General features: G+C 38.6%; 2 protein-coding genes across 3 annotated transcripts; one reads left to right on the forward strand and one right to left on the reverse strand.

The window, feature by feature from the left end:
• Positions 1–746: 746 nt before the first annotated feature.
• LOC6038450 (sorting nexin-29) lies at positions 747–4,705 on the reverse strand. The gene is made up of 4 exons (XM_038248909.1): positions 4,185–4,705; positions 1,893–2,873; positions 1,432–1,723; positions 747–1,374 (listed from the first exon to the last, which is right to left on the reverse strand). Exons 1-4 carry the CDS (start codon positions 4,361–4,363, stop codon positions 1,228–1,230), a joined length of 1,599 nt encoding a protein of 532 aa, XP_038104837.1. The 5' UTR covers positions 4,364–4,705; the 3' UTR covers positions 747–1,227.
• Positions 4,706–7,814: 3,109 nt separating this feature from the next.
• LOC6038451 (integrin beta-PS) lies at positions 7,815–22,381 on the forward strand. Of its 2 annotated transcripts, none has more exons than XM_038258437.1 (8): positions 7,815–8,013; positions 10,850–11,357; positions 11,425–11,653; positions 11,776–11,860; positions 19,022–19,456; positions 19,832–20,580; positions 20,641–21,112; positions 21,176–22,381. In XM_038258437.1, exons 2-8 carry the CDS (start codon positions 10,868–10,870, stop codon positions 21,239–21,241), a joined length of 2,526 nt encoding a protein of 841 aa, XP_038114365.1. In that variant the 5' UTR covers positions 7,815–8,013; positions 10,850–10,867; the 3' UTR covers positions 21,242–22,381. The 2 variants fall into 2 exon arrangements, with proteins under 2 accessions (XP_038114365.1, XP_038114372.1); XM_038258444.1 differs by lacking the exon at positions 11,776–11,860 and adding an exon at positions 18,327–18,411.
• Positions 22,382–22,593: the final 212 nt, after the last annotated feature.

Raw genomic sequence — 22,593 nt, forward strand, 5'->3', positions numbered from 1 at the left:
AACTAAAACTAAACTATTGGCACTACGCCCCCGGGGCATGGCCTTCCTCTAACGTGGGATTTCTGCTCCAGCGCCTCTGACGAGACAGGAGAAACCGGGACCGACGTTTTACTTCACCATCCGATAGAAGCTCAGTGGATAAGGCGGGAATCGAACCCGCGTCTCATAGCATCATCGGGATCGGCAGCCGAAGCCGCTACCCCTGCGCCACGAGACCCCAGAAAAATTACTGCATACTTCTTTTTACTTAAAATATAGGAAATGTTGGTAAAAAACACAGCCAAAGTTGACCCCTAAAAAAATTACATTTAAAAAAACATTGGCAAAGTCACATAAAACAAGTCAAACTTCAAACCCTAAAATTTTCCAAAATTTTAAAAGTTCTTCTTTCCAATGCTTTTTGAAGATCAAAATTTGGTTGAAAAATAGATTTTTGGCGATTTTTTAAATCGAAACCCGTCTAGAGGCGGGGTTGGGTTGTAGAGGGTTAATTTACATACTTTGGACGAACTGTCATTTTTCAAACTGAGCTCACGAACACTATCAAAAGAAAATTTTGATAATGCGTGTGAGCTCCGTGTAAAGAAGTTGTCAAACTAAAAAGTGGTTCGTTTGACAGCAATTGGTGTCAAACCAACGTAGTTTCGGTGTGAAGATTGTCTGCTGTCAATGCATATTCTTAACAAAAAGTTAGTTTTTAATTAAATGACAGGTATGTCATCATCAGAAAAACATCCGAAGCACAATTTCTTCTATAATTGTTTATAAAATATTGTTCGTAAACATTTCGATAACATCTAACATGAAACGCTTCACCTCACCGGTGAAGTCTACACAATTATTATAGTGTGAGTAATCGGTGCACTTCTAAACGAAACTAGGTATTGTTAGATAAGATTTATTTTTCGCTTTTAGCCTAACTTCCTGTTGCTTGATATTTCATTGAATTATTTTTCCTTCTTCGCATTGTCTCTTGCAAACAGAACATAACCAAATTTTTCGGCACCCTCAGCAAACGTCAAATCATTACAAATTGCTGCCGGATCTTTTTCCAGATCTCTCCCGGAAAAGATCCGGCAGCAATTTTGTATGGTTTGACGTTTGTGGAGGGTACCAAAAAAAAGGTAAACAAATCACTTCGTGCATCGGCCAATAATATCCACGCTGCTGGTTTCGAAAATATCGTTAAATACACTTTTTATTTCCTACAAATCTATTTCGTTCGCTCTACAAACGTGCATCGCTCAAAAACGGGAACGCCGCCTCCAGCTGTGACCGGGTGTTGCACGCGGACACCTCCGGCAGCACGGTGATGAACAGGCTGTTCAGATAAACCTGCAATCGCTGGCGCCGTTGCTCCACGAATTGAGGATTCTGAAAAGATTTTTTTTTGTCAAATTTGTGTTTTATTTTAAAGATGAATTCTAGTACCATATTCCCGATCTTCTTCTTTGGCGGAAAGTCCAACGTCTTGACGGTGGGGTGCTCCTTCTGGAGGCGCTTGTGCAGCCGCAGGAACTCGCTGTACCGCCGGAACACGGACCAGCACGTTTCGGTGTCCGGGCCCGTCGCACTCGCCGGGGCTATCCGGATTTCGTAGCAGTAGTGCGCCCGCCGTCGGCCGCTCACCGGCGTGCGGAGAATCGCCTTCGGGATCACGATTTGGAAGTGCATCATCGAGAGCCGGTTCGGGCGGGTCAGCATCCGGAGGCGGTGGTTTTCTCTGCGGGTAAATGATCGAATTGTAATTGTTGAATGACTTGATTTTGGTTAGCGTGTATTTGGGTTTGACAGTTTGACAGCAAATGACAGTTAACTTGTTTCGGAAGAAACGGAGTGTAATTTGTATTGAAAAAATGGTAGAAATGAAACTTAAAAAGAAAAAAACTCACAAGCTCAGTTCGGCCACTCGCGCCTCCAGCATCTGGCAGCGTTCGTCGGAGTCGGTCAGCTTCCGTTTGAGCCGGTCCACCAGCGCCGTGCACCGTTCCGGATCGTGCTCTTCCCCAATGTCCTGCGTCGCCGACGATTCCGAGCAGGACGTGCTGGAGGTGTTGAGCGTCGACGTGGTCACGTTGGACACGTCCAGCGACATAATACTGTCTTCCGAAGCTTCCAGCGCGTTGTCCGGACTCCGGGCGGTCTGGCCGGTTGGAGGGCCGGTCGACTCGCGGCTCCTCTGCCGCCCAATAGAGAGACTGTTCAGGGCATCCTCGACGGAGTAGGCCGCTTGTTCGCGCTCCACGTGGGTGTACTCCCGGATGATGTCGATGCTGGACGTTGCCGGAGGTCGTCGAGGTGTGGAACTGCTGATGGTGGGTGAAGAGGACAGGTTCAGGACCGGCTGGCTGGGCTCGTCGAGGATCTCCCGAGGGACGGCGTTGATCTTCCGAGCGGGAGGTGCCGGAGGAGGCGCAGCTATGATGGGTTCGACCTTGATCGGACGTACCTTGGTGGGAGCGTTCAGTTCCGGAGCGTCGATCGATATCGCAAATAGAATCGTCCTCAATCCGGCGGCCATGTTTGGCAAAAGTCCGGCAAATTCCCCGTCCCTAATCAACGCCCAACTCTCGTAACTCTCCTCCAATATTTTCTCATCCCCAAGCCACATCAGCATGTACCGTTCCAGCGCTCTTTCGTTCAGTACGGCTCGCAGCAGCGACTTGCCCTTGCCGCCATTGGTCCACACGTGCCGCAACGTCGAGAAGCGCTCCTTCTCGTGGTTCGTTAGGTGTTTGTAGGCAAAGTCCCAGAAGACGGGAACCTCCTGGCTGCCGCCGGCCATCAGATCCGTAACGTTTTTCAGCACCGAGCTGTTGGATTTGAGCCCGTGCGTCAGCACCCGTTCCCAGGTGTCGCACAGCAGGACGATTCTACAAGTGTAAAAGTGAGTGTTGTAGGGGAAAGTGGGGCAAGTGTAACAAGCTAAGGAAATGCTCGTTATAACCCATTAAAAACGTTAAAAAATCTGTCGGATTTTTTAGAATCATCTTATTCCAGGTCTTGACTGAGACATTGATAGAACAAGTTTTTAAAAAATTCTGTTTTTTAATGTAAAAAATTGATTTTAAAATTTTTGATTATTCGTACGTTCTACTCAACTAGTGGGGCAAGATGAACAACCCGTTGGGGCAAGAGGAACAATGCATGAAAAAACATGCTAATTTACTAACAATTGAACTATTATCACTTAGATACATCAGATTAGGATGTATTTGAATCGTTTCTTTCATTTTTAGATTTAAAAAAAATATTTTACTAAAAATTTGACCGTTTTTACGAAAAAAAATATTACTTGGATGATAAATAGTAAATTTTCATGATATTATTATATCGTGTATGGACAATTTTTTAAACAATTGTTTATCAGTTTTTAAGAACTTTTATGTATTTTTTTCACAATAAAATATGTTGCTGCAGCAATTCATTTTTTTTTCCATACTAAAAATCCATATGGTACACTTGCCCCACCTAAACAAGATTTTTAAAAGCTCTCTACAAAAATAACCAAAACATAAATCATACTTTATAATACGTGCAAGTCATTGGTAGGAACACTACTGATCTAGGAAAAATAGCATTTTGATAAAATGAGCCTTAAAACGAACCCTAAGCCTTATTTTGTGCTTTCCAAATATTATAAGGAAACAAAGGTTTTGATAAAAACTTCATTAAATCTTATGTCCCTTGGCGTTTACGTCGTTTTGGCGGTTATGTGGTAGTAGAATCAGCTAATTGCATTGCTAGCAACAATTCCTCATGCTGGAAATAATCAAATTTGTAAAAATTACGGTCGTACGAGCGATTGTTCCTCTTGCCCCATATGGTCGTCTTGCCCCACCTTCCCCTAATTGTAATCTCATTAGGCTGTTTAAAATAGAATTGCCGCTATCTTGAGTGAGTGTGAATCACCACTGCAAGTAGTGTAATAAACGCTAAACATTTGCATTTCAAATTATTTTGTCGTTAGTCGCATTTTATTTTGAGTGAAGAGAAATAAGCGTGTACAGCGTTATTTGACAACAACAATTTGACAGCTAGTTACACGCTTAGATATCTTAACTCAATATTCGTTTTGAAAAGAGCTGTACACTCTCAAGTATTATTAGTCACATTTCAACAAAAAAAGGTGCAACTAAATGCCAACGAATAAATTACCCCAAATCAAAACAAACAAAACCCACCTCGAATCACTCTCCGTCGCGAGCTCCGTCTTGCTGCCGTACTTTTTCTGACACTCTTTGACCACGGCCAGCAGCTCATCCGAGAGGGTCTTGCGCTCGATTTCGTGCCGTTTGGCATCCGCCGCGCTGATGCCGCCGAGCAGGGGTGGATCCAGAAAGAAATTGCTCATCCCAACCATATCCCCTCGAGCTCGACGACGGCAAAGTAATTAGGTTTTGACTGGTGGGGGTGGCCTTGAGCGAAATCAGCAGACCACAACTCACTTCCTGTGAACCCTTTGGTCCCAAAAGTCCTGCACGTCTCGCTGGCACGATCACATCCCCCAAACTAGGGTGGATTCCCCCTGTTGGAACCGCTCCGGGATGACTCAGAAATTCGCAAGTGGAGATTGTTTTCGTCCCAGACTTGTAATATTTTTTCTTTTATTTTGCTTTCCAGACGACTCTGAACTGACTACACAAAAAGAGACACTCTTGCTCTCTGTGCCCGCGAACTGCAAACTGTTCGAAGGTTGCGCGAACATTACACACACGCTTTTTTGAGGGCGTCGTGGTGCGTGGTATTTGTGAGTGACTAAAAAAGTGTGAGAGTGTACGTGTTTTGGATGGGCAGCTGTCAAAGTTGGGAGAACTGTGAGTGACTCGGGGCACAGTGTAAAAAATCATGTGTTTTTATTAGCACATTAAATTTGTTACTTACCCCTTTTTTTAAAATACAGTAAAAACATAACTTTTGATTAAACATCTTATTTTAATAGTGTATACGTTGACAGCACCACGCAGTTATTTTTCATAAACGTGTAACCTGTCACATAACCCTCTACAACCAAACCCCGCCTTTTGACGGGCTTCGATTTAAAAAATCGCCAAAAATCAATTTTTCAACCAATTTTTGATCTTTAAAAAGCATTGGAAAGAAGAACTCTTAGAAATTTAGAAAATTTATGGGTTGGAAGTTTTACTTGTTTTATGTGACTTTGCCAATGTTTTTAAAAATGTAATTTTTTTAGAGGTCAACTTTAGCAGTGTTTTTTACTAACATTTCTTACATTTTAAGGGTGCACAGCAACCAAGGAAGTTGTTGTCTTCTTATTCCAAAATTGTCAAACTTACGGACCCAATCCTGCAAGAATCTGTTTGTAAAAATAGTCAAACTTTGTTGTAAATAACTACGAAGACAGTGATTTAGGGGATGAATAAAAAAATATATCGATAGTTCCCGTGGTATTGAAGATACTAAAATGTCTGTAACAGAAATCTGGGTGCAAAAGCTATGGTTGATGTGTACCGTTAAGTAAAAAGAAGTATGCAGTAATTTTTCTAGTGCTCCAGACTATGCCTCTACGCATTTATTTACAATTTAAATGATAATGGTGCCATTTTATAGCAGAAAATTTGATAAACATGCAAAAAATTGAAAAAGTTACTGTAAAAACATGAAAAAATTAGATAGGCAAAATGTAATGATAAGAGGTGGTAGAGTAGGCCAAATACTACCAAAAACAAACATAAACTAAGCAAGATAAATGCAGATTAAAATACTAAAAATGAAATAACAAAAACATAAAACAAGAGAAGTAAAGTTTTTCGTGGAACAAAAGTTGCTCAAAATGACCTCCTGAACACGGGAAAAATAAAAAAAGTTCGAAAAAAAATTGGGCAGTAGAGGGTTAACTATATTACACGTTAAATTTAAATACAGGCAAGCTCAACGTTTACTTTTTGATAGGCTTTAATCATAAACTGAGTAAGTTCGCGTCAGAATGTACGAAGCTGTCACGTTTCAAAGGATAGAATGTTCAATTCTAGAGTAAATTTTCAAAACAACCTGAAAATCATGGGTTTTCTATGTAGATAGGACCTTTAAAAATTTAAACTAGAATTATTGTGAATTTAGAATTTTAATTTAGATTTAGACAGAATAAAAAAATAAGAGCAGGAATTTTTAAAACTAATTTTGAAATTTTGATTTTCTCAATTTATCAATAGAGTTATCTACGTGCGCATGTATTGCGTGTACGTACACGAAAAAGATTGAGGTTAAATTTTGTCCGGCCAGCAAAATCAAATGGTGCGCTAGTGTGTGTACGCGAAACGTCATAAAGCTCTATATATTTTTAATGGAATTTTAAAATCAGTAGTAAGAATTTTTAAAATAGAATTTTAAAATAAGAATGTTAAAATATGGATTTGAACATTTGTATTTTTAAATAAGAATTTTCAAATGAGAACATTGAAATAAGAATTCAAAATAAGAGTTCAAAAATAAGAATTTAACTCGGAATTTAAAATAAGAATTTTTAAATCTAAATTTAGGAATTTAAGATTTTCAGAATTTAAAGAATTTAAACAATTGAAAAAATTAAGGAATTTAAAGAATTTAAAGAATTCACAGAATTTTAAAAAATATAGAATTTGAAAAATTTAAAAAACTTAAAGAATTTAAAAAATTTAAAGATTTTAAAAAAATTAAAGAATTAAAAAAAATTAAAGAATTTAAAAAATTTATAGAATTCAAAGAATTTTAAAAATTCAAAGAATTTAAAGAATTCAAAGGATTTAAAGAATTTAAAGAATTTAAAGAATTTATAGAATTCAAAGAATTTTAAAAATTCAAAGAATTTAAAGAATTCAAAGAATTTAAAGAATTTAAAGAATTTCAAGAATTTAAAGAATTTAATGGATTTAAAGAATTTAAACAATTGAAAAAATTAAGGAATTTAAAGAATTTAAAGAATTCACAGAATTTTAAAAAATATAGAATTTAAAGAATTTAAAAAACTTAAAGAATTTAAAAAATTTAAAGATTTTAAAAAAATTAAAGAATTAAAAAAAATTAAAGAATTTAAAAAATTTATAGAATTCAAAGAATTTTAAAAATTCAAAGAATTTAAAGAATTCAAAGGATTTAAAGAATTTAAAGAATTTAAAGAATTTATAGAATTCAAAGAATTTTAAAAATTCAAAGAATTTAAAGAATTCAAAGAATTTAAAGAATTTAAAGAATTTAATGGATTGAAAGACTTTAAAGAATTTAAAGACTTTAAAGAATTTAAAGAATTTAAAGAATTTAAAGAATTTAAAGAATTTAAAGAATTTAAAGAATTTAAAGAATTTAAAGAATTTAAAGAATTTAAAAAATTTAAAGAATTTAAAGAATTTAAAGAATTTAAAGAATTTAAAGAATTTAAAGAATTTAAAGAAATTAAAGAAATTAAAGAATTTAAAGAACTTAAAGAATTTAAATAATTTAAATAATTTAAATAATTTGAAAAATTTAAATAATTTAAATAATTTAAATAATTTAAATAATTTAAATAATTTAAATAATTTAAATAATTTAAAGAATTTAAAGAATTTAAAGAATTTAAAGAATTTAAAGAATTTAAAGAATTTAAGAATTTGAGAATTCAATTTTTTTCAGTTTTAGAGTTTGAAAATTTTATAATTTTTTTTAGATTTTCAGAATTTTACGTTTTTTGAGTTTACAAATTTTAGTATTCAATTTTAGTAATTTGGTAAAATTTCAGGTTACATCCCTGGTACAGTAACTCACTTTTTCCATTCATCCTCGCACCTTCTTTCATCCACTCCACAGATATCTGTCACTTCATTCATTTTCGCTCTTCATTCCGTCACTTTCCGTCGTCCGAGTCGGTCGCAGGTCGGGCGTTTCTCTCGCGAGTTTTTTTTTCCACTGAAAAAATAAAAGAAAAGGAAAAAAATGCATTGAAAGTGAAATTTCAGTGCAAACACCGTGCCTGCTGAGATTCGTAATAGTGCCTTCGCGACCAAACGTCACCTTGAAGTTTTTAGTTTTAAGTTTCCGGTAAGTTCCGCGCCGCTGAAGTCATCGCGATGGACCGAAATAATTTCTTCCGTTTTTGGACGGAAGAAGCGTGCCGTTCTGGGTGTGTGAGAACGATCGAGTTTTTTTTTCAAGTGGCGAAGAAAATGGGCACTCCCGCGGTTGGAAAAAACGAGGCCAGTTTGGTGTCGTTGCCCCGAAAAAAGGTGGAACCTGGAAGTTCCGTTTCGGAGCAGGCAGGCCAGGCAGGAAAATGGCGATTTTTTCTTTTCGTATGTGGGCAGCAGAAGGAGGAGACAACGCGCAGTGTGAGCGGATGGATTTGTTTACACAAGCCTCGTTATCTCGTCACGGCCCGGTCCCAACGGTGGCCACGGTCCGCTTCGCGGACGTTTGGCAACGAGGCCACAGCTCGGACCGGTGACCTGGTGGAAAAAATGCATCTATTCATAAAAATTGAACCCTTTCCGCACCAGATGTTGAATCATCGAGAGGAGCTGCTGCGCTAAGAAAGGGGGAAAGAATACGCAGAAAAGAAGCGGAGAGCTGCGAGTGTGTGAGTGCGTTGAATACACTGACAAAGGAACTTGTTGGTACACGCGCGGCCGCCTTCCGCCGTTGCACACACAGTCACGTACACCGACGCATTGACGCCCGGACAGTGGGCCCGAGGAGGAATGCAGTTTTGTCATCAAAGCAACCATCGCGATCGTGGGAAGATGGCAGAAGAGTAAAATTGAAACTGAGCAACTATCGAATTAAGGAGAGAAGCGTCAAAACATCAATAAATTTGATCAAAGCGGCCTTCACGGATCGTTCGAGAAACTATCAAATCAGTGATAAAAGTGTCAAAACATCAACAAATTTGATCAAAACAGTCTTCCCGGATCGATCGAGAAACTATCAAATCAGTGACAAAGGAGTAAACACATAAACAAATTTGATCGAAACAGTCTTCACGGATCAATCGAGAAACTATCAACAAAGGAGTCAAAACATCAACAAATTTGATCAAAACAGTCTTCACGGATCATTCGAGCAGCTATCAAATCAGTGACAAAAGAATCGAAACATCAACAAATTTGATCAAAGCAGCCTTCACCGATCAATCGAGAAACTGTCAAATCGGTGACAAATGAGTCAAAACAACAATAAATTTGATCAAAGCAGTCTTCACCGATCAATCGAAAAACTATCAAATCAGTGACAAATGAGGCAAAACATCAACAAATTTGATCAAAACAGTCTTCACGGATCAGTCGAGAAACTATCAAATCAGTGACAGAAGCGTCAAAACATCAACAAATTTGATCAAAACAGTCTTCACGGATCATTCTAGAAACTATCAAATCAGTGACAAAAGAGTCAAAACATCAACAAACTTGATCAAAACAGTCTTCACGGATCAGTCGAGAAACTGTCAAATCGCTGACAAATGAGTCAAAACATCAACAAATTTGATCAAAACAGTCTTCGCGGATCAGTCGAGAAACTATCAAACAAGTGACAAATGAGTCAAAACATCAACAAATTTGATCAAAGCAGTCTTCACGGATCAATCGAGAAACTATCAGATCAGTGACAAAGGAGCCAAAACATTAACAAATTTGACGTGAACGAACCCAATTTTTCCAGAATCAACCAAATTTGCGAGGCATCTTTAGGCAAGTGATAAACTGATATCATCGTCGCTGTGACTTATCGTTGCAAAAGATAAGATTGCACGATCTACTCATTCGAAAATACCGGGAACGTCCGACGACAGCCCACTGTCTGCGCGTTTGTACAGAACCAGATCGCCGAGTCTCACACCAGCATGCATCGATTAACGAACATACATATTAATACATCACCACCAGAGAGTATCGCCCACAATCTTGCACGATATTCCGTGCAGCAAAGCTCAAAAACCAGCAGCGAAAGAAAGGAACCAGTTCTTTAAGGACAAACCCCACGCTCTTGCGTGGAGATAAAAACGGTAATGCGGTTTCTCGGGACTCGGGCGCTGACTCGCGATCTGTTTGATTGGTGCGATGAATCACGATTGGTGGTTGACCACATTTCCACGAAACCGCGCCAAGTCGCGCCGAATGACGTAAGCAAGTGACGAAGGCGAATAAACAAAACAAGCTCAGTCATCGAATGTTAAGGTGTTTGAAGATCGCTTGGTTTGGGAGATACCCAACTCGTTTATGCTGCGTTGAACCTGCGGAGACGCAAGACGCGTGCCAAAAGCGAAGCGAAACCACGACTGTGAAGACAGCTGAGTCAGGTGAAATTATAAAAATATCACCGCGCTGATCGTGTATGTTTGGTGTAGCAAATGTGTGTCGTACACTTCCTACTCAGCGACTCGGGGAATGGAGCCGAATTGGCAATTGAAGATGCCTTGACCTCCATCGAAGAGAAGAAGATTTTGAAGCAGACGCCACTTGAGATAAACAAAAAACTAGTGGCTCCGACTTAAACATTATAAAGGAATGAGTAATTCTTCTTCACCGTGTACCAATCTGTCAAATTTTGGCTGCGCTCAGTTGAAATGTCATTTGCACGCTTAATTAATAAAACAGGGGAATGTTAATTTGTGAACACACTAGAAATGATTAGAAGTCAGTCTCCATTATAAAATTACCCATAATTACGTTAAATTCTTGTCTAGTTCACTCAAGTTCAACAAGATAATTGCGCAAGAGTCGAACAAGTGCGTCTCTTATCTTCGCCAAGAAGTGAACCCGGCAGAGAAAGTCCATCTTGATAAAGCCGACCATTCATATCTTCCCGGACGCGCTCTATAGCAAAACCAGATGGAATTTTATTACTTCTAACATGCGATCCCCCTTCTCTCTATCTTTTACAGACTCTTCATCATCACGCGATGATGATGGCAATAACGAACTCGCGATCGCTTCGCACGATCGCCTCCGCCCTTCTGGTGGTAAGCCTGTGCGTGGCGTACACCGCCAGTCAGTCCTCGCCGGCGGCCTCGTCCTCGCAGCTGACGTGCCCCGGCAAGCTGTCCTGCCGGGACTGCATCCAGACGAGCAACTGCCGGTGGTGCTCGCAGCCGAACTTTACCAAGGCGCGGTGCCACGGGGCAGGGATCGGAGCGCAGTACTGCCCGGAGGAGTACACCGTTGATCCGAGCAATGAGTTCATCAAGATCGAAGCGCGCGAGCTGAGCAAGGCCTCCAAGGGGGGCGTTGCGATCGCCGGGGAAGGCTACGAGGAGAGCCACTGGTCGTCGAGTTCGAGTTCGTCGAGCTCGTCACACCACAGCTCGTCGAGCTCTTCGAGCTCCGCGAGTGCCAGCGGAAGCAACATCGTCCAGATCTACCCGCAGCGAGTTCAGCTCAAGCTGAGAATCAGTAAGACCTTGGGTTGCGAAAGAACCCCAAAGACCCACCAACCTAACGACACCCCCTCAATTTCCAGACGAGGTCTACAAGCTGGACGTCAAGTACACCCAGGCCGAGGACTACCCCGTCGATCTGTACTACCTGATGGACCTGTCCAAGTCCATGGAGGACGACAAGCAGAAGCTCTCCACCCTGGGAGACCAGCTAGCCGAGGAGATGAACCGCATCACCAGCAACTTCCGGCTCGGCTTCGGTTCCTTCGTCGACAAGGTGCTCATGCCGTACGTCTCGACGGTGCCGAAAAAGTAAGTACTCCAGTTTGAGCGTGTTAAACAGTGTTTTTTGGAAAGGACGTCCGGTTCCGGTCATGCTCTCGTGCGCGCCACCCCCTCCTGATCATTAAACTAAAACTGTCGTTAAACTCTAGGCTGCTGAGGCCCTGTGACCAGTGCGAAGCGCCGTACGGGTACAAGAACCACATGACGCTCAGTGTGGACACGGCGCGGTTCTCCGTAAGTGAACAAAGATTTTTGAAAGCGGGCATTCTAGTTTTTCTCGATGGGTGTAGATTGTGTACCTTATAATTTCTGGGGGTTTCTTCTTTAGTTGATGAACGGTAGTGCTCTGTGTCGAGCTGTGCTTGAGGGTTTACATTATTGGTTCTTTTCGATCTCATTATTTTTTGTACTTTTGGCTCTCTTAGGTTTCTCGGAAAACACTCATCTTTTTGTATTTATTTCATTTTTATCATTTCAAATATTGCCTTATATTTTTCATTTCAAGGTTACTCAGTACATTTGTCCGTAGAATTGATTCTTTAGTTTTTTTAAAACAAAATTCCAGCAATTTTAGTCAATTTCCCTCTTTTGTTTCCATTTTGTTGTTCGTTGTATTCGTTCTGTCATTTCAAATCCAGCGAAACCATGTAAATGAGCCGAAAAATGAAGTGTAAACAAATTGATTTGTTTATGCTTCGTCATTGGCGCGTTAGCATTGTTTTGCTTGACATCTCCTGATGAAAGTTTTCGTCATGTTTATCAAAATTATTTGAAATATCAGCCGAAAAAGTTGAGCGTGCAACTGACAGCTTTCGAATTGCGCATTAAGCTGTCATTCGTACACGCAAAATTGGAAAGCAGTGTGCTAAGAAAAATGTTGGCTATTGACTATTGTGATCAGAACTATCCCTCAAATGGGTACTTTCTATGCATTTGTTCACCCGGCATTTGACGTTTGCTGAGAAAGCCGCAAAAGTTACACAAGAGGAGCGTTCTTTTATTACGCAACGCAAAAAAATGATTTTTGGACCCCCTCGTAACAAAATTTCCATACAAATTTAATCTTTTTTTGTTTGGAGCGAAACACGCAAGGTTGTTAACGATAAAATTATCGAGGCTCGATATCGATAACGATAATTCTACCGTTATCGTTATTTCGATAATTATATCTTTCTAAAATCGACTTAATTCTACCAAATTATGTTATTTTTTTTGCTTTCACTAAGAATATATTTTTGAAAATGTCTCGGAAAATGTAGTTAGTTTCAAAGTAAAAATACTCATAATTGATTACAAAATACCGTATTTTTTGAAAGTAGAGCAGTTCTCTAGGATTTCGGTCATTCGATTTTTTTTGTATTTTTTAATCCGACTGAAACTTTTTTGGTGCCTTCGGTATGCCCAAAGAAGCCATTTTGCATCATTAGTTTGTCCATATAATTTTCCATACAAATTTGGCAGCTGTCCATACAAAAATGATGTATGAAAATTCAAAAATCTGTATCTTTTGAAGGAATTTTTTGATCGATTTGGTGTCTTCGGCAAAGTTGTACACGCAAAATCCTGATAACACAGATCTGTGTAAAAAAATTACACAGGTTGTTGAACATGTTCTAGCTGTCAAATCTGTGTAATTTTTCAACACAGATCTGTGTAAAAAGTTACACAGATTTTCGATCAGCTTCCCTTTTAAATCTGGGTAAAAAAGTGTTGGCATTTTTTTAGCAGTCAGAGCAACCAGCAGTTAGCAAAGATGGTGAGTATTTTTTCTAAAAAATATTACATTAATTGCTTTTATTAATCAAGTTCTACTTTCCAGATAGCGGACCTGTTGCACAGGAATCGATGCCGTGTCCAAGAAATTGTTAGTTGGTCAAGAGTTAGCGGATGATGGTAAGAAAATTATACTTTATATTCACAATCATACCCTAACCTAACTTTATATTTTTTCATAGCGTTGATTGAATGAATGATGTCAATGAAGCCAAATTCCTGCGTCCGAGAGCCTAGATGTGCAGGCCCTGAAGTGGAACGCTCTGCCAGAAACGTATACATCATCGCTCCAAGAAAACTAGTTCACTTTCCGGGACCAAACTAGCTCCAACATCATCCAATATGATATCTACCGAAAGATGCACGCAGAAAAATGTTTTGTAGAATCAGCCTGTACGAGGTTTGTTTCAACAAAAATTTTGTTGAATATAATCAACGCCGATTTTGCGTTGAAACAAACCTTGATTTTCTCAATTCCACAAAAATCTTTTATTGTTTTGAAAAAGTTGCTTTGACGTTTAGCGTTGATTCAACAAAAATCTTGATTTTCAAATCAACAACACGTTTTGTTGATTCAAATATGCCTTATTTTTCTGCGTGTGTAAAATAATTCAGCGACTAACCTAGCGACAGACACTGTTGAACATCAATAAACATCAATCTTGTTTTATTTTGATTTAATTAAAGTATTTAAAACGATTTTTATTAATCTAGAAGTAAAAAAATGTGCCTGAAATAATTTACCCAGATCTGTGTAAAATTTTACACAGGTCGCTGGTTGAAAAATTACACAGATTTGACAGACAACGGCTGTACACACTTCTGTGTACAAGCCTTTTACACAGATTCTGTGTATTCCCGGTTTTGGGCGATCTGTGTCAAATTTTACACAGATCTGTGTTATGTGGATTTTGCGTGTAGGTATGGATACGCACTACACTGGAAAAAAATAATACACGGTAAAAAAAATTTGGTGATTTTTTTATTTAACTTTTTAACACTATAACTTGATTTGCAAAAAAACACTATTTTTATTTTTTTTTATTTTTTGATATGTTTTAGAGGACATAAAATGCCAACTGTTCAGAAATTTCCAGGTTGTGCAAAAAATCATTGACCGAGTTATGAATTTTTGAATCAATACTGATTTTTTCAAAAAATCGAAATTTTGGTCGCAAACATTCAATATTACGCCCTTTTAAAATGTTAGTCTTGATTTGAAAATTTTGAAAATATTTTTTTTAAAAGATCGGAAAATTTAACAAATGTTTCATATTTTAACATTGAATATCGGACCATTAGGGGAAATTCTCGTATGTTTGGCAGGTTAAGCACTCGCTCCTAACTCCATCCAATTAGCTGATTTTAACTATTTTAACAACTAATTTTGCAAAACTGTTGATAGAAACTTGCTTGCTCACTTCTTATTGAGCTATTTATCACTCGATTTCAACTGAAAACGCTTCTAATTAGCTTTAATTGAATGTCAAAATTCTGACCTGCCAACATTAGAGGCACGCTGGAATTAGATGCTGTTCCCCTAGTTGCTGAGATATCGACATTAAAAAATGGTGGGCTGTTTGGGTTAGACTTAGAAAACATCAATTTTCCTGTTTTTAAACCTTTGCATTGCAAGGGGATGGAAACTCTTAGAGCTATAATTATTATGTTGTCCAGTATATCAAAATATATGTTAGTATACTTATTATTTCTTTTACATATCGCCAGTATACTTACCAATATACTGAGAGTATCTTAATATACTAACAGTTTATTGCTTTTCGGTTAGTATACTAACAAGTATACTGGAATATCGTTAGTATACTTAGTATTCCTGAGTAATATTAGAGTTTCCAGCCCCTTGTTGCATTGCAATATCTCAGCAACTAAAGGTCGTATCAACAAAGTCCGATGAAGCAAAATATAGAGAATTTTCTCAGCTTTTCAAAAATATTTTTTTCAAAAGTGGACAAACATGTGCACTAATTTTAAAAAATGAAAAACTGCGACTATTTCGAAAAAAGATACATAAAAATGGCTATAACTTGAAAACGGTGCACTTTATCAAAATTTCACTAAAGTACTTTTTGATTGCAAATTCAATTTTACATCGAAAAATGAAGTTGAAAAATTTTTGCGACCAAAATTTCGATTTTTTGAAAAAATCAGTATTGATTCAAAAATTCATAACTCGGTTAATGATTTTTTGCACAACCTGGAAATTTCTGAGAAGTTTGCTTTTGATGTCCCCTAGAATATATCAGAAAATGAAAAAATATAAAAAAGTGTTTTATTGGAAATCAAGTTTTAGTGACAAAAAGTGAAATTTAAAATCACCAATTTTTTTTACCGTGTATCATTTTTTTCCAGTGTTGTCCGTATCCATACCTACAACTTTGCCGAAGACACCAAATCGATCAAAAAATTCCTCCAAAAGATACAGATTTTTGAATTTTCATACATCATTTTTGTATGGACAGCTGCCAAATTTGTATGGAAAATTATATGGACAAACTAAAGATGCATAATGGCTTCTTTGGGCATACCGAAGGCACCAAAAAAGTTTCAGTCGGATTAAAAAATACAAATATTAAAATTGAAGAAAAAAGACCGATTTCGTAGAGAATTGCTCAGTACTGAAATTTTAATAATTTGCAGTATGGGTATCAAACAAAGCGAAATTTTTTATGCTTTTTCACTTTATTTGATGTTTTTTTTTAAAATACTGGAATTTTCGCAAAATACCGTATTTTTTTTAAATTACTTAAATTTACAAAATTTGCAATATGGGTATTAAACAAAGCGACATTTTGTATGCTTTTCGCTTCATAAGAGTTTTTTTATTTTGAAAAATACTAAAATTTTCACAATTTACCGTATTTTTTTTCGAAAATAGTCAAATTTTCACAAAATACCGTATTTTTCTAAAATTCAAAATTTTAAAAATTTGCAATATGGGTACCAAACGAAGCGAAATTTGGTATACTTTATAAGAGTTTTTTTTTAATATTAAAATTATCACAAATTACCGTAATTTTCGAAAATACTCAAAATTTTAAAATTTGCAATATGGGTTTCAAACTAGGCGAAATTTTACATGCCTTTTCACTTGATTAGAGTTTTTTTTGAAGTACTAAAATTTTCACAAAATACCGTATTTTATTCGAAAATGCTAAAATTTTAAAAATTTGCTATATGTATATTAAACGAAGCGAAATTTGGTATGCTTTTCGCTTCATAAGAGTTTTTTTAGAAAAATACCCATTTTGCAAATTTAAAAAATTTGAGTATTTTAGAAAAAATACAATATTTTGTGAAAATTTTAGTATTTTCCCAAAAAAACTCTAATAAAGTGAAAAAGCATACAAAATTTCGCTCCGTTTGATACCCACATTGCATATCTTAAAATTTTTAGTATTTTCGAAAAAATACGATAATTTGTGAAAATTTTAGTATTTTCAAAAAAAACTCTTATGAAGTGAAAATTATACCAAATTTCGCTTCGTTTAATACCCATATTTCAAATTTTTAAAAATTTAGCATTATAGAAAAATACGGTATTTTGTGAAAATTTTCGTATTTAAAAAAAACTAATAAAGTGAAAAATCAAACAAAATTTCGCTTCGTTTGATACCCATATCGCAAAATTTGAAAATTTGAGTATTTTCGAAAAAATATGGTATTTTGTTAAAATTTAAGTATTTTTCAAAAACAACTCCAATGAAGCGGAATGGCATACAAAATTTCGCTTCGTTTGATACCCATATTGCAAATTATGAAAATTTTAGTATTTTCAAAAACAACTTTAATGAAGTGGAAAGGCATACAAAATTTCACTTCGTTTGAATTTCGAAAATTTAATACGATACGATTCCAAATTATGAAAATTTGAGTACTTTCAAAAATACAGTATTTTGTGAACAATTTTGAATATTTATGCTTTGAAACTTTCTACATTTTCACTACATAATATATTCTTGGTGAAAACATTGAAAATTTAACTCGATTTGGTTGAATTAAGTCGATTTTAGAAAGATTTTAAAAATGAGTTATCGTTCATTATCGGCGATAAGTTTATCGCCGATAGAATTATCGAAAAAAACGATAACGATAGATTATTTACGTGAAAAAGAACGCTCCCAAAGTGGAAACGCTCTTCAAACAGAAACAATGCTAAATGTCAAACACTTACACTCATATATTAAACCACTCAGTCTACACGCACGTTCAAAATCACTCAGTTTTCGTCAAAACCGAACCTACTCAGAAATGAGTATAGGGGTCATCTGTCAATCTGGCAAATTTGAGTGAATTCAGATTCACTCAGATCTGGGTGAATATCACTCAATTTTCGTGAAACTCTGAGTGAAATTTACTCAAATTTGACAGATGCCCCCTTTACTCATTTCTGAGTAGGTTCGGTTTTGACGAAAACTAAGTGATTTTGAACGTGCGTGTATGTTTGTATTCAGAATTAAGCTACCCAGTTTTGGGTAAGAAAATTGGGAATTAAAGCTGTTCTAAACAATCTGAAATGTTTTACTAAAATGTTGTTGTCGAAAATGACGAAAACTTTTGCAAGAGATTTGGACACTACTTTTCTGTTAGATGTAATCCCTGTTGTCTTTGTTGTACCGTTGTCTGTTACTGTTGTATGTTCCATTTAGTGCATGTATGTGTTGTACTCAATGTTATAGTTACCTAATTGATGAACGATGAGAGTAAGGTAGAGCAAACAAACCCATTTTTACTGAATCTTGGTCAACAATTTCGAAAAAGGTAAATCTAGAAGTTTAATGTCACGCGAAAACTTCACAACATTAGAGCATGACCACGCCACACGATTCAACTTTGCGTTAAAGCTTAGGACCATCAAATGTGTGAGACCGCCACTAGAAATTAATCGTCAAAATCGTGTCCCCCTCAGTCTGCGTGAACCATGCCCCCAGTGCGCGGCCCCCTACGGCTATCACAATCTCATGCCTCTCAGTATGGATACCAATCGGTTCACAGTAAGTTGGTGTTTTGCAAACAAGACAAACAAAAAAAATCCCGTTTAAAAAATTTTCCCCTTCAAAATTTCATTGCCTAAAACCCGTAAATCACACTCAACCAACTCAAACCCATGCCCGACCATGAATGCTAATTTCTCGAAGATTTGATCGACGCTGCTGACGATTTTCCCCTAAATTGGTTGAAATCTGTTACGAAACTCGCACACTCTGCGCGCTGCCAACTTTCAGCTTGTTCCCCCCCTTGTAGAAAGTGTCCCGGGAAGCTGAACATCCCTACTTCTAAAAGGCAATCACCCTCTTTTCATTGAAAATACCCTAAATCGGGAGCAAGCCTCCATCACAACAGCTTAATTTTTCATTTTAGAATAGAAATTACTCAAATTTTCACCACTCGCGACGCACCGAATCATTGTTATGCACTTTTCAGGGAGTAGAACTCATCGATGGTTTGCATCCAACTTCTAACGCTTTTTGTGAACTTGCATGTGGTTAAAAGTTACGCATTTGTGCACGACTAACAAGTTAGTTTTAGTTTTTGGGTTGCAAGGACTTGCACATTTTGTAACTTCTTCAGCGAAACTAAATCCGTTCGTGTTTCCACAAACAGGAAGAGGTCCGCCAGGCGGCCGTCTCCGGCAACCTGGACGCGCCCGAGGGTGGCTTCGACGCGATCATGCAGGCGGTGGTGTGCCGCGACCAGATCGGCTGGCGCCAGAAGGCGCGCCGCCTGCTGCTGTTCTCAACGGATGCCGGCTTCCACTACGCCGGCGACGGCAAGCTGGGCGGCGTGATTACGCCGAACGACGGCGACTGCCACCTGGACTCGCTCGGCAAGTACACGCACTCGTCCATCCAGGACTACCCGAGCATCTCGCAGATCAACCTGAAGGTGAAGGAGAACGCGATCAACGTGATCTTTGCCGTCACGCAGAACGAGCTGTCGGTGTACGAGCGGCTGTCGAAGCTGGTGGAGGGCTCGTCGGCGGCCATGCTGTCCAACGATTCGTCCAACATTGTGTCGCTGGTGCGGGATGAGTACAATGTGAGTATATTTTGATTAATTGGAATTTGCATTTGTCTAAATTTTACGCGAATTTGGGGGTCCAAACATATTTGTGTAAAAATTAATGGAAATTTAAGTAAACAGAGTTAAGCGTGCAAGTGACATTTGAACTAGCAAGCCATGAAAACATCTTTTCATTTAATCAAACAAGTAAACATGTTCCGACGGAACGTTTCTGTGTTAGTGTTGTAATTTTATTGTGTGACAAGTGCTCGCGCTGTCGCTTGGCAATCAATCAGAAGAATCAAAACAATCTGAGGGGTGGGAAATAAATCAGTCTTGTAGTATGTTTGGACCACCAAATTAGTGGAAACGCCACCATAGAAAAGGAACTTAAAGGAACTTTCCCCGTAGAAAATCTCCTCCTCGGTCGAGATGAAGGACAACCGCACGGACAGCCTGATCGAGGTCAAGTACTACTCGACCTGTCTGGACGGCGTCCGCAAGCAGCGCAACAAGTGCGACGGCCTCAAGGTCGGCGACCTGGTGCAGTTCGACGCGGAGATCACGCTGCTCAAGTGTCCGGAGAACCCGCGCGAGTGGAACCAGGTGCTGCAGATCTACCCGGTCGGCATCGACGAGAGCCTGACGGTGGACATTGAGATGCTGTGCAGCTGTCCGTGCGAGCAGCCGGGCCACCCGGAGTACAAGGAGTATGCGGAGGAGTGCAGCGGCGTTGGGACGTACAAGTGCGGTGTTTGCGGCTGCGGCGACTTTTACACCGGCGAGCGGTGCGAGTGCTCCATCAAGGACATCCACAAGGAGTTTGAGGACGCGGGAGCGTGCCGGCAGACGAACACCTCGACGGAGTGCAACGGGCGGGGACACTGCGTGTGCGGCGTTTGCGAGTGCGACAAGCGGGAAAACGCCGAGGAGGTCATCTCGGGCAAGTTCTGCGAGTGCGACAACTTCTCGTGCGACCGGACGCAGGGTCTGCTGTGCTCGGGGCCGAAGAATGGCCGCTGCGAGTGCGGCGAGTGCGTCTGTAACGATGGCTGGGAGGGAGCGGCTTGCGACTGTCGATCCACGACGGACACGTGCATTCCGCCGAACGGAGGCGAGATCTGTTCCGGACATGGCGAGTGCGTTTGCGGTGGTTGCAGGTGAGACTTCTTTTGGTACGATTCAGAAGCAAGAGGAAAACTTATTTATACTGATTTTAGGTGCAAAATTACGGAGGAAGGTCGCTACTCGGGACGCTTCTGCGAAAAGTGTCCCACGTGCTCCGGACGGTGCAACGAGTTCAAGAACTGTGTCCAGTGCCAGCAGTACAAGACGGGACCGTTGACGGAGTCCGAGTGCGCCACCAACTGTACCCTGTTCGTGCCGATTCCGGTCGAGAAGGTCGAAGTGGACGAGGAGAAGGACGAGAACAAGTGCACCTTCTTCGACGAGAACAACTGCCGCTTCGAGTTCATCTACAACGACAGCGGCGAGAAGGTGATCGTCAAGGCCCAGGAGAAACCGGACTGTCCGGCGAAGGTGTTCATGCTGGGTATCGTACTGGCCGTCATCGCCGCCGTCGTTCTGATTGGATTGGCCGTGCTACTGCTCTGGAAGCTGTTGACTACGATTCACGACCGACGGGAGTTTGCCCGATTCGAGAAGGAACGAATGATGGCCAAGTGGGATACGGTACGTTCAAATCTCCAAACCCCTTAAAAACCTCAAAAACTCTAACCCCCTCTCCTTCCACAGGGTGAGAATCCGATCTACAAGCAGGCGACGACCACGTTCAAAAATCCAACCTACGCCGGAAAGTAGGCAGCCGAATGAAATTTTAAAAGTGCCTAAATTTTACAGTTTTTTGAAACGGCGACTTCCGGCAGCTGGCAAGCTGCGCGATCGATCCCGCCTGGACCCGTCACAAAAACAAACTAGTCTTCGAAACCGCTTCCGCTTCAATCTCCGATTTTATTGTATTCGACGGTTATGGTGCTGTGGTCGATCGCGCTTTGCAAGTTGTCGGAAGGGCGCGAACCGGTTTGAATTTTTATTGGAATTGTATTGACAAAAAACCGAAGTTATTTGGTAGAAAATTTGACGTAATTTCAAAATCGTAAGCCTTACATAAAGTGCATTAAATATTCAAAGAAAGTAAAAAAACAATACAACCTTGTAGAACGGTAGAAAACTTAAGACTTTAAACTACAAAAACAAAAAACTCTTTACTATGACAGCCTCGTTGGCGAGAATACACAAATCGAAATGATTCAAACAATACTTAAGTGTACTTATGTCAAGCGAAAGCAAAAGAGAGAGAGAGTCGAAAGCAACTTTTAAATACAAAGCCAAAATTTACTAAGCAATAGAGAGTGCGCGTCGGACGGTAGAGTTAGATTTTTATATTCGTGTTTGCTGCCATTTTTAATTTAACAAATACATACAACATATTTTAAAAACAACAACTTATTTAAATCGGATTTGTATTAACAAAACGGAAGTTTATGTGTCAAATTTTGCGATAGGCTAATTATAATTAATCTTATTGATGTGAGCAGTAATACAAACACGGTGAAAAACAAAACGCACATAAATGTCGTGACCTAAAACAGATAGAAAGAAAAAAATGCGAATGCAATTAATTTATTAATGAGTGTGGACACCGTTTGGCTAACATTACAAAACAAGGCAAAATGAAAAGAAAACAGCTACAAATTAACCCTTCATCCATTTTCGTTCATGCTCGATTTGTTTCTTTATTTTTTTTCTAGTTCAAATATGTAAATAATTTATTTTTCTTCGTATTAGATTTCATTTGTGCAAATCAATCGTACGTATTAACAAACAATCAAATTTAAAGATAATTATCTATTATATGATACAAGAGGTAGACATTAAACGTTCTAGATCAGAAAGATAGATTTGCTGTATTAAAAAAAAATATAGAGCTAACTTTAAAAACAAAATATTTTACTGGGGTTTATTTCGTATTTTCTTCACAGATATCACATCCTTGAATTGCTTTCCTAATTTATTTTATAATTTTTTTGTAAATGTTGAACTGTTTTTTTAAACGCAATTTTAATACAATTTTATAATTTAAAAATTTGACATGTTGAAAAACTTCAGACGTTAATGCGTTTATGCGATGATTTTCAAAGTTCAGGTGCCTA

This window comes from Culex quinquefasciatus, chromosome 1 (assembly GCF_015732765.1).
Source record: "Culex quinquefasciatus strain JHB chromosome 1, VPISU_Cqui_1.0_pri_paternal, whole genome shotgun sequence".
NCBI lineage: Eukaryota > Metazoa > Arthropoda > Insecta > Diptera > Culicidae > Culex > Culex quinquefasciatus.

What these genes read in the sequence shown, in the direction of transcription:
- LOC6038450 (XM_038248909.1), bottom strand. Translation starts at nt 4,363, where the DNA reads ATGGTTGGGATGAGCAATTTCTTTCTGGATCCACCCCTGCTCGGCGGC. An exon ending in GCGACGGAGAGTGATTCGAG is followed by an intron (nt 2,874 to 4,184) that starts GTGGGTTTTGTT and finishes TTACACTTGTAG; the next exon opens with AATCGTCCTGCTGTGCGACA. An exon ending in CGAGTGGCCGAACTGAGCTT is followed by an intron (nt 1,724 to 1,892) that starts GTGAGTTTTTTT and finishes ATTTACCCGCAG; the next exon opens with AGAAAACCACCGCCTCCGGA.
- LOC6038451 (XM_038258437.1), top strand. Translation starts at nt 10,868, where the DNA reads ATGATGATGGCAATAACGAACTCGCGATCGCTTCGCACGATCGCCTCC. An exon ending in GTCTCGACGGTGCCGAAAAA is followed by an intron (nt 11,654 to 11,775) that starts GTAAGTACTCCA and finishes GTTAAACTCTAG; the next exon opens with GCTGCTGAGGCCCTGTGACC. An exon ending in TGGACACGGCGCGGTTCTCC is followed by an intron (nt 11,861 to 19,021) that starts GTAAGTGAACAA and finishes TTCCACAAACAG; the next exon opens with GAAGAGGTCCGCCAGGCGGC.